Genomic DNA, 12,449 nt, shown 5'->3' with positions numbered 1-12,449 from the left:
GCAACACCAGGTTTTGGCCTGTCTCCACTCACTTCACAGTTTTAAAAGATGCAAATTATGGTTGAATGAGAGCACGGGGACGGACAACAGAACCAGTAGGTAATGCATCATAGACTAATAGGCGTAGCCAGCGAGGTGGAAAACAATCCCGCACCTGTCATAAAAAATTGCGTCTGTAACTTTTCTGAATAGTGACCCGTCGTCGATCAAGCTATCTCCAATTGCTATTTTATTGTAAGCAGCAATGGTATCTTGGGAAAATATACAGAATAGGACTCGAGTGCTGTCCTTTTGCGGTTACAGAGTAGTCAAATGATTCGACTGTATCATTCCCTGACATCAACTAACTCATTTACTTCCTCGACAAAGAACCACGTCGATGATCCACCATGAATTGTAGATGAACATTAACCAGCTACGAATGGTTTCACTTTGAATTCAATTCGACAAAGGAAGTCTTAATGATATCATTTTGTGAGTAACTTGGTGACTCTGACAGCCACATATGCAACAAGTGAAACTCATGCTAGCTATCTCAGCTAAAACTAGAAAACAGCCAGACGTAGCCTACTTATTGCGATAGAAACTAAAATTGAAAAAATAGTGCAATTACAAAAGACTAATGTTACAAATGCTATGTACAATTATAAAAACTAGTCTAACTACCAACATCGTGACAACGAACAAACTATAAAATGCTAACGTTGTTGCTACTAACTACTACTAACAAACCAAAGTGCCACATATAGAGGAAAGAATGATGTAGAAAATGAAACAAGTAAAGACTAAATAGGATTTATAGGTAATCAAATTTAAAGAAAATGAAACACTGTCCAGGCTGTCACATCTTGACTGCAGGTGGTTTAAAATGAGCAGGACAATGTGTGTAGTCGTATTAGACGAGTTGAATACATAACATTTACCCATCACTCAAGAAGAGGGGAGCTAAGGGGGCTTTGACTTGCTTATGTAAAAGTAGTTTTTACCTAATCCTACGTCATGGATGTGGGCTGGGCTCCAGGGAATACAAAACAAATCCTTTCACCTTTGGGTGGCAGTCCATGACAATTTTTTTGCACAAAATGCAGAGGCAAGGCTTAATAAGATTTTTATATATCAACAATAGAATTAATGTGATGTATGAAATTGAGAGGTTACTTGACTTTAGAACTTAAAAAATGTGCTTTAGTGTTTATTACCGTTATAATAATCCGATATTAAAAGTGAGAGAATGGGCAGGTCTGTTGCTTTAGTACAGTGGTAACCAACCCTGTTCCTGGAGATCTACCATCCTGTAGGTTTTCACTCCAACCCTAACAAAGCACACCTCATTCAACAGCTATCGGATATCTCACTGAGCTGCTAATTAGTAGAGTCAGGTGTGCCAAATTAGGGTTGAAATTAAAACCTACAGGATGGTAGATCAACAGAGTTGGTTACCACTGCTTTAGCTTTAGTAGAACCCGTATGATAACGTGTTTCATTTGAAGGTTTAACCCTGAGAGTGAACTTGTCAGAGAAAACCAAAAAAATATTTTAAAATACTCCAAAACTTTAATAATGCTTTGGAGAAACAGCAAACTGTGATAGTGTTGCACCAATTCTTTCAGCTTTGTAGGTTTGTGGGCATTCAATAAATGAGAAGCAGCAACGACAAATGTTGAAAATCAAATTTGGTTGTTTGTTAGAGATCAAATTAATGGGGCATCTCTTTGGAGATTGGAATGAATATACAAACCAAAACAAAGAACAGGAAAGTGAACCAGTCCTTGGCTGGAGGAGTCGTCCTTGCAGAATTTATAAAAAGGGCAGAGTAGCAGAAATGTGTGCATTAAAGAGTACCTTTTTTGGTGTAACTGGGGACAAGTACAATAATGGTTCTGACAGCAGCATGGAGTTTCACTGCACCTTGGTGTAAGTCTTCCATGTGTCGATGAGAGCGCATTTACTGCCCATAGCCTGATGTGCCTCTTCATCCTCAACAAGGCGTGCTTGAGCTCTGCTGTACAAGTAGCTCTGCTGCTCATTCACTCCTGTCCTTAAGGGCTTACTGCCTCAGGACAGACACACCAAATGCTATGATGAAACTGGAAGTATTGGGCTGCTTTGTGTGTTTGGCTAAGGCACCACGCTGTGGTACATGGGTGGATGAGCCCCACGGTTTCAGAAACAAATTCGGCCTGTGCCAGTGTCGACTGTGGTCCGTGGCAGCATAGTGGTGATGCACGGAAGTGGTTTAGTTGGTTAGGGATCTGCGTTTCACCGCTCTCTGGCGATCCCCACTGGTCAATCATGGACTGCATGTCAAAGCTGCACAGGAAAGGTCTTCCTCCGACCGCACTCTGTGCTAGCTCCACTGTGGGCAAAGGTGTGACATAAAAGTGTGAATTGTTGATACCCCACCAGGTGCAGAAGTGTAGGAGCCAGCAGGTGTGACAAAGTGCCATAATCAGTATGACCAACTCCAAAGTAAAAAAAAAAAAGCACAAAAACTAAAATATTTATCAAATATTGGTAAGCTTTAAATTTGCCTTCAGTTCTTTAAGAGAATTACCTTAATTATGAAGCACAGTATTTAAAACATTAAGCTCTCCGATTTTAGGGACTGGCATGCAAATTGCAGTTAGACTGGCTGCCATCTTGGAAAACTGATTAATTGTGGCCAATTGCGTAGGCTGCTGTACCACGTTGAGTGCTACTTTTACTGTCAATTGTTCATTAGATAGCTGGATGAAAAATGGCTCACATTCTCTCATGCCTTGTGGAGCAACATAATGCACTTTTTCACATAATGCAGGCTGCTCAATTTTATGGATATAGAGTTTCCAAACAATACTCCAATGACAGAATACCCTCAAAACTTCTCATCTCCCTCATCTCCACAATATTGAGAAATCGTTTTTTTTTTAAACTGTTGCAATAGGAAAAATGCATGTGACCAAACAAATTGTCAGCTCATGGTTTTACTGTCTTTTCATGCCTGTATGAGGGTGTGCATCTCAAATCAACCTAGTCTGCATGGGCCCATGTACTAATAAAATAGCTAATAAAATAAAATACTAATATAATGTTGTATGTATTCACAAATGAAACAAAATTCTTTCTTTCTGGTACAAAATAACCATCATTATTGTTTCTCTTCTTAACAAAAAAAAAAGAAAGATTTTAAATTAAAAACATGCCCCCATTATATGCTGCAGTTAAAACAACAAGATGAACAGTGCTCTTATTTCTTAATCCGTTCAGCTCCTTTTTTTAATTACATTACCAGGAGGGTAGGAAGTCATTTTGAAGTAGCAACAATCTGTTTCACCACAGCTTGATAGCCTCCTGATGCCGTGGAACAAAGATGTAAGCAGTGAGCTGAATTTAACATGCTGGAAATGTGTGACTTAAACCAAGCGCGTTTCACACAATAAAGCTGGTATCTTTGTTAGGAGTATGACCAGTCAATCAAAATTCAAGATGTCAAACATGATAAAAATTCATTATCATTGGCAAGAAACTTATTTATTTACAACTTTAAAAAGTAAAGGAGACCTTATTGAGATATGGTGTTTGAATAATTCTGTAAGCTTGTGGTTTGAACTGCCCATTCCCTTAAACAGACTGAATGTGTTAAATTGATTCCCATGAATGATCCAGGACAATCCCATAAGTACTTTTAAAACATTGACTTCAGTACAAAGTTATATGGATGTGAATATTTCTGTTAAGACAGATTTAAAATATTTTCTTTTTTTAAATGCATTTAGGGATGATAACAATGAAAACGGTGCATGTTGTAGGATGTTTATTCCAATGGCCCATTTCTCATGGACGAGCTGAGTAAGGTGATAGGAAAACTGATTTTAAGTCAGTGATTTTTGATTTGAAACAAAAATCACTACTTGAGTAAATCTCTGGTGTACTGCAGAATAATCTCATGCATTGAAAAATACAGCATCTGAGAGCATCTGGAGAAAGTAATATTTTGTCATATGCAATGGGAATTTGCCCTTTTAAATGGCACAGATTTTCTGATGAATTTAGTAATTTAGTTTTATATTTGCATATGAGCCATCCAACTAAAGAACGGGTCCAAATGACTCATGTGCACACTACGCTCACACGTCTTGTCTGGTGATGACATTTCTTAGAGCTCCCCAGGAAATTTCTGTCCTTTTTTATTCATGCTACTTCTTCACTAATAGGATTCCGTTCCTCTTGTGAATTCTAAACATCTTTACACAGCTTCTGGGCCCTTGAATTATGTGCTGTTATATCATAATCGACCATAAAATCGAATCTGTGTGTCTGCACATGCCATGTCACCAGCTACGACACACACACACACACACACACACACAAACGCACACCCCGCACACACATGCACACAATTACACAACAACTTTCTTACCTGAAGAAAAACATATTTTCAACTTATAAAAATGCAAAGTTACTCACACATACAAAGCACTGTCTATGAGTCATTAATTCAAATTTCCAAAAATCTAGGCCTGCCATTAAAAGTATTGATATCACAATTCGGCCAAGTTACAAGAAACTATCTTAGCTCACACAAATGAAAGCTGTATTCCAAAGCACATTTACAGACAGGTATTTATACAAAGAAATATACAATCATTCCCACTACAGAAAGGGGGTTGAGTACATAAATACAGCTGAGAAATATTTAGGCCTATGAAATAAATCTAGAAGCTTACATTAATGTACTCCATGCTTGTGCACACTGGGCCAAGTTACTTGAAATGATTTAGGGAACATGTTTAATTTGTGTGAGGTAAGAATAGCCAATATTATTTCTTGTAACTTGGCCTAATTTTGATATCAATAATTTAAATGGCAGGACAGGTTTAACATGTTTGAATTAATTACTTATAGACAGTGCTTTGTATGTGTGAGTAACATGGCATTTTTGTATGTTGAAAATGTGTTTTTCTTCAGATGTCATTTCTTTTTCCACTGTTTATTATGAGTAATTAATAATAGCAAAGCATAAAAATGTAGGCTGTGAGAGACATGCATACACATAAATACTTGCAAACAGACATTCTAGCGGAAAGAAACACTTAGGCATGCATTCAGTCAGTTTTACTTTACTATGAATGACAAATAAATGAGTGTTTGTCATTTAAATGGAAGTGTTTACATGGGGTATTGTGAACATGACAGACCTAGACATTGTTTGTATATATTATTAGTCTATATCCTGAGAAAGATTATATCCAGTTTCTTCATACATTGTGAAGCAGTAGAATTTGCCTACTGCCTATATTGGGACTCTTGTAAGGTGTAACAGCATGATACTGTATATTGACTAATCTTCATTTTTCAATATTTATAAAATCTCCATGGTAATGTTTTAGCAATAGCAAACGATTTGAAGTACCAACCATGACTAATGTAGCTTCTATACATCACTGTTATGTCCTCTACACCTAGTAATAGTGAAAATCCAGATTGTTGAAGACTGAATATTTTCTGTACAGCATGCTCTGAAGCCTAACCTTCAGACTTAATGAATCTGCACAGCTGAGATAATGTACGCTATAAACAAACATTTAGTTATTATACATTGTTCTTTGTCCCGCTTTGATTTGCTTCAAATTAGTGACAAATAAGAGCTGACAGCTGAAATGCGTATTGGTAGAATAGCGTTGTGTCATTGAGTGATTATTAATTTGCTTTGGAGATTCCCTTATCCTGGGTAATTGACTCAGCTTTTTTTTACATGCTGCCTGTTTACACAGCTGGATGTTTACTGAAACTATGGCTTGCCTGAGGGTATGACATTAGTGTCCCACCTGGACACCGTGGCGACAGCGCTTTGGGCCACAGGCCAATTTGCAACCACCGCGTCAATTTACAAAAGTGTACCGAAAATCCCGTGCCCTTTCATACTGTCTTTGTTCTAATTAATGGTGTTGTTTCTTGATTCGTTTGGGCTCCTGGCATTGTTTTGATCTCCACCCACGCCTGCCATTTTGAAATATTATCTCAGGGAATGGTACGGCGTTATGAGTTATGAGTCCACTGGCTGGAGCACGAATTGCGTTATTCTCACTGTTTGAGAAGTCCTTGGTAGTGACGGCTTCCCAGTGCCAGTCAAAAAAAAAAAAAAACTTAACTGCGGAAATTATCAGTGATGTGCAAGTGAGCTGTCTGTCCTCTTTTGGTCATTCTCAGACCTCTCAGTCTGTTCCTGGCAGCTTAAAAGCCTTCAAGCATCCCATTTAAAAGGCTGGTTGTGGTCATGTATGAATGCATTAAGATTTTAGATTAGCAGACTAATAGGTCTGATTGTGTAATGGGGAAGAATGTAATTGTCTCTCTCTGTTATAAAACCCGTGGTTGGAGAGGCCTGAACACCTGGTGTATTTGTTCAAAGGAGCCAGCTGTGAATGGCTTTCATAAGATTTGACTTATAATGGAATAGTGCAGGTGTCAATGGTATTCTTTGGTTTGATCATTTTGAGTAACATGAAAGTGGGCTGCAATTTCTGTTTGTGAGAATCTGTCTTCATTATAAAGTTTTATTTGTTCTTTGCTAAAATGACTGTTAGTTAATGCCAAAGGCAGAGCTGTCACAGTAGATGCAGTCAAGCAAACAGTAATCCTCTGTTTCATTGGTAGGCTTGCTAATGACAAGATATAGTTGGATATAGAAGTTCTCTCCCTCCCCTATTTGCATTTAACAAATACTTTGAAACGGAGAGAACAATTGTTGGTTCCTTTCACAGGAACACACAAAGGAAGTAAACGGAGCAGAATAAATAGGAAGGTGAACTGAGAAACTGGCCAACTTGCTTAACTGACCCTTGTTTTGTCTGAAGCTAGTTTACCTTCAAAGTGAACACCATCCAGATTAACTGTTGTTGTTGTTGTTCAGAAAGTTCCAGAATATCTAGTCTAACGATTACTAAATTTACAGTGTAATATGGTCGATGTGGATTTGTCAGTGATTTGGAGCCTGCATTGGAGTTCCGGAAGTCGAAGCCTGTTGCAGACTGAAAGACTTGAAAGGCTGAATGTTGTTTTATCAAGGGCTGCCACTTAAACAACATACATTTTTTAAAACTTGGTGGTTTATTGTCATGCACTTGGTGTAGAGCCATCAGTTATAATCTGGTGTCACATTACATTCTGACCACAGACTAGGGTAGTTTCATTTCAAAGATGCACATGTGCATGATAGCATATGCCTAAACAAACAATAGTTTTGTTCCCTGCGACTGTGTGTGAGTGTGTATATGTATATTTTTCCTTGAATTTGATTTGACAATAGACAACACCTTGAACTGAAGCCTTTGCTGCTATTGAGTAATGGGAGCTTAATGTTCTGTGCAGTGCTGATTTTTCTAGGAGAGAAAAATCTGATTCATATTTCCATAGAACACTAAATCAGAAATTCTATTGGCAAATGTCAAGAATGTCTGAGCTCATAGAATTATGATGTCTCATCCTTCGAGCTTATTACCCCGCTGTTTTGGTGGGGTGCTAAATGAATATGCATAACAGGTGTGAAATTTTTTCTTTACACCTGCATTGTGAAAAAGGTTATTTATATCCAACGTTTAATCGCATCTAACAGCGGTTCTAGAAATGTTTTGCATGAAACTGAGAATAAGACAAAAATAACTGATCTATCAAGGGTACTTTATCAAGCATAGCTACAGTGGACTCTCCTTATAAAGCAGTTTCAGAGCTTTATTCAATGTCATTTACTTTGCAAGTGAAAAGGGAAGCACAGTACTAATATTTGAATAGTATTACCTTATAGGCCTACTTTGAATAAGTGTTCTGTGTGGCATGTATTCTCTGCCATACAGGAATAGTTACCTGAATGCCACTGATATTTTCATTGTATTTGGTTTTAGATGCACTTACATCTTTGATTTACACTTCCTGCAAACGTATAGCCTATGTCAGGACAAACAGTTTTTACTTTTAAAAGCTAGGAAAGGTATTAAGAAATCTGAAGCAAACAAATATTACAATTTACAGAATAAATGAATTAAAGAACAATGAATTTCATTGTATGATTACAGTGAAGGGAGTAACTCACCTCAACCAACATCAATGCATGTAGGATCATGCTTTACTTCCTGTTGCATAACTGTTGAGGGAATTGGAGTTTCTGACAGAATGACCAATTTCCCTACATTTCCTGTTGTGTCACCTTTTATTCTCCAAAACATGTGGTTTGTTTTCATATTCTCTCACCTTTATTTTATTCATTTGATAGGATACAAGTGATAGTCTCCGTTGGTTTTATGAAGGGATAGTCATGCGGTTTTATGGAGTCTCCAAACATGGTCTGTTTTCATAACCAGAGATCTAAATAGTCACAATGAAATAAACAATATTTTGTGTGCCACTGCATGCAAAAAACCATGTCTCCCATTTGCCAGCATATTGAATGTGCTTGTGTGCATGCATGCGTGTGTGCCTGTGTGCCTGTGTGTGTGTGTGCGTGTGTGTGCGCGCGGGTGCACGTGTGCATGCATGCGTTCATGCGCATGTGTGTGTTTGTGTGTGTGTGTGTGTGTGTGTGTGTGTGTGTGTGTCTGTGCCAGGATGTGCACATGTGTGTGTGCATATGCTTCTGTGTGCATGTGTGAGAGAGTGCAGTTGGTAGGTTTTCCCTGAGGTTGAAACACATGTTCCCTGTGATTTTTGTCATAGTGCCAACAGAGGGCAGTGTCACTTTCAATTGTTATCTTGTTCCAGAAGACCTGCTTTTGCTTGCTATGGTATAGCATTGACCTTGTAAGAAATGTGTTATAAAAAATGGACAGACTGTTTCAGTACTACGTAGTAGGCCTAATACAACATCAATACAAAACAACTCCAAGCAAATTCTATGCAGTTTTCATTTGCAATTATGCACCCCAGGCAAACTTTACAGTTGACTGGCGTGAGCTCCGATTTAAGCATTCTCACTGTGATTTTTAACCAGCACGAGAGCCAAGGATCCTCAGGTGTTGCATTTCAGCATAATGCGTACATCAGGGGAATGTAGGTTAAAGGTGCTAATCTCCAGTCCTGTTGGGTTGGAAGGTGAGTGGGTGTCATTCCGGCTCAGTGGCCGATTATCCAGTGGGCTGAATTAGCTGTTTGATTTGGCGGCTTAATCGTGGCCCACATTCTGGAATAAATGAGGAGCACTTGCAGCCTTCATAGACATGGGCTATGTATCTGTGCACCGCATCATTTTACTAAGCAAGTGGAGAAGATGTGAAACATTACTTCACAACTTAAAGCGATGATTGCAATTTAACTGATGAGTTAAAAATGTCTAATTATACAACACATATATAAAAACAATTTTAAAAATCTTTGCATTGTCTTTTTTCAGGTTGATCTTGCATTTTTACATATGATGATATGATGTACTTATGTATAAGTATCTGCCATAGCCATCAAGGTTAAGAGCTTTGTTAAAGGATTTAGTTGTTATATACTTATTATGAATGTAATGCACTATAGCATCATCCACATAAATCACAGAAACCTGTATAGCAATTAATTGAAAGTCATGCTATGCAGAATTTTTAGCTTTTCTGTGGTCCAGTTTACAATCAAAGAAGTATTCTCCTCTGTACTCAACCTCACCCACTCACCTACATTTTTAGATTTATATTTGTTTTTTTGTATTGTTTTTATTTTTATTTTATAATATTTTCAAGGTAAAAATCCTACATAGTATGCCTTTAACACTTGAGTCAAGAACTCAGTGAGCTATAGAGTATTTTAGCAGAGGATCAATAAAATGGTAACACTGAAGAAAATTCTGAGTGCTTGGGTGAAATTTGACGTCACATATGCACAAGTCACACGTCCCACAGTAAAAAGAAACAACTGCATTCTTGCTTGTTTATTAACCAATTGCATCTTATTCATGTCCCCTAAAGATGCACCAGAATGGACAAAAACTGTGTGTTTACTGCTGTTTGTTTTTTCTGGCTTTAGGCTTTTACTTATTTGAATGTGCCATTTGAACTTCTTGTTTTTCACTGCTGGGTGTTAGTGTGCTGTCCAGGACAAATTCTGTTGAGGGAGAAGGCTAAATTCAGTGTGTTGTAGTTAATGTGATAAATATAAACAATTAGCATTCTGTATTCAGCTGTTGACATCTTTTTTTGTAAATGATAATTTAACTTCCATACACATACACAAGAATAGAAGATAATATTGGGAAAAACAGAAGTGCAAAGTGGTTATTAGAGCAAGGAATGCATCTGTGACTGCCCCTGCTATCGAGATTTACGCAGCCTGAAAGCATAGTGTATTCGAAAGGGTCATTGGACCCTGAATGCGTTCTTACTTGATTTTGTAATGACTCTTGCATCGTTCCACAGCATCAAGTACCGACGTTTCCACACCTATTTGCATTTAGCCTGTTTGTCACATTAGAGCCTAATTGGATAGTTTGTCCTGTATGAAATGCCTAATGTCTAATTCTCCCACTGCCCTGGAGGAATGTGCTTCTTCAGAAACACGTAAATAGTTATGTAAGCCAGGGAGTGATTGATAGGCTGCCACGCCAGTGACTGAATGTTCCCGGAGCTAATGAACCTTGTCCTGCCCATATATTGTATCTAATTAGTCATTTCATTCTTTCCCTCGCAGGATGTGGTCCTGCGGCTAAACTGGATTTGATTTATCAGCCAAGCCCCCACTGCAAACGGCTGTGCTTTTCATAGCGCCAGGATGGAAACTTAATCACCGGTAGGATGCGCCTGATGAATAGTGCTCAGTGAGGATGCTGCCACTGTGAATGTGAAATCGATGGGAAATACTTGCCATGTGAGAGAGCCTTTGACAGCTGAGCAATCCGGAGGTTCGATCTTCCTGCGTCGCGAGTGGATATAGACCGGAGTCGCTTCCTAAGTGCCGCTGCAGCGGAGAGCGCCTCCTCTGGCCGGGAGGAGGCGGTGCGAGCAAAATGGCGGCCGCAGCGCAGACGTGGGCGGGGCTTCGGGCGGGGCCGGGGCTCCTCCTCCAACTGTGGGTGCTGGGCGTGGCTCTGATGGGCTTCGCGGCGGCCCTGGAGAAGGTGGACGACGCAGATCCCGTGGTGACCACCGTCTACGGGAAGTTGCGAGGGTTCAAGAAGGAGTTGCACAACGAGATCCTGGGGCCAGTGGTGCAGTTTTTAGGCGTGCCCTACGCGGCACCCCCTATCGGAGACAGACGATTCCAGCCCCCGGAGCCGCCCACCTCGTGGCCTGACACCCGAAATGCCACCCAGTTTGCGCCAGTCTGCCCCCAAACCATCCAAGAGGGGAGGCTTCCGGAAGTCATGCTGCCTGTGTGGTTTACCAACAGCATGGAAATTGTGTCTTCGTACGTCCAGGACCAGAGCGAAGACTGCCTTTACTTAAACATATACGTTCCCACAGAGGATGGTGAGTTAACGGGAGTAACAGTGGAGGGGTTTTGCAGTTGGTTGCACTGCAGTTCAGTCCATACAGGAAATTAATTGCAATTCAATAAGTTGAAAAATCCCCGTAAGACATTATGTGCATTTTTCAATTCGTTGGATTGCATTTCAGTTCAATTTAATTCACTTTTAAAAAGCATGACCTGTGCATGTTTTTTTGTTCTATGCTTGCATGATACTGTTTTTTTGTGTTTGTGTGAACTAACTTCCCATACCACTTCACTCTCCTACCTCCTCCCCACATTATACACAAACCCAAGTAAATCCCCCCCCCACCCCCTCACAAAAGATGGCTAACAACATTATCTAATCCACTGAGTTAGGGTTATAATGATGCATCATGATGATGGCTGATGACAATACAGAGGGAACAACCAAGTTTTTTTCATTTATTTTAAATGATTGATATCGCGTTAGATGTTGTTGCATGGTCCCACATTCTATAATGGAGCCCCATGTTATTTTTTAGTCTTTTATTCATTTTTCAGTAAAAAGAATATCCAAGGAATGTGCCAGAAAACCGGGCAAGAAAATATGTAGGAAAGGAGGTATGTATGCATGCCATTGTATCTCAGAGGAGCCAGTGTGTGACTAAGGTGAAGTCCTGAAGTCACAGGCCAGATGGATTTCAAGTCTGCAGTGAGCTTTGAGAAGCAATATGCAGGTGGGCAATGGATTTAGATTAAACTGAAAAATGCTGAACCCCCAAAGTTTAAATTAAAGAGGAATGGCACCGCTGTTCCGTTGGTCCAGCCTGACTGTATTGATCACAGTTTCGTCAAGATATTGCTTTGGTTGAATGCAGATTAATTTTTGAAGAAGGAGTTTGAGAGTGCGACTGTGGGGGACAGGGAAGTCGTAATGATACACTTGATTAGATTCACAGCGTATTCACTATGGTAGAGCCATTCTATTTCAGTCTTTTATTAGAAAAGCTCCTGTTATGTTCCTGATGTATACTGAAAGTACTCAGTTGCTGCTTTCGATCAGGTGTCCCAAA

General features: G+C 39.4%; 1 protein-coding gene across 6 annotated transcripts in view; it reads left to right on the top strand.

Annotated features, from left to right (window-relative positions):
• Positions 1–12,449, top strand: part of LOC135256806 (neuroligin-1-like) — a 203,452-nt gene that overhangs the window by 34,280 nt on the left and 156,723 nt on the right. For 5 of the 6 annotated variants that reach the window (XM_064338958.1, XM_064338963.1, XM_064338962.1 and 2 more), the window contains exon 2: positions 10,636–11,414. In XM_064338958.1, the coding sequence (XP_064195028.1) occupies positions 10,952–11,414 (463 nt within the window). In that variant the 5' untranslated portion in view covers positions 10,636–10,951. The remainder of the gene's footprint in view (positions 1–10,635; positions 11,415–12,449) is intronic. The other variant, XM_064338960.1, reaches the window with a different exon arrangement.

This window comes from Anguilla rostrata, chromosome 6, assembly GCF_018555375.3.
Source record: "Anguilla rostrata isolate EN2019 chromosome 6, ASM1855537v3, whole genome shotgun sequence".
Taxonomy (NCBI): Eukaryota; Metazoa; Chordata; class Actinopteri; order Anguilliformes; family Anguillidae; genus Anguilla; species Anguilla rostrata.
Note: the sequence above shows the minus strand (reverse complement) of the source record. Positions and strands in the feature narration are given on the sequence as shown.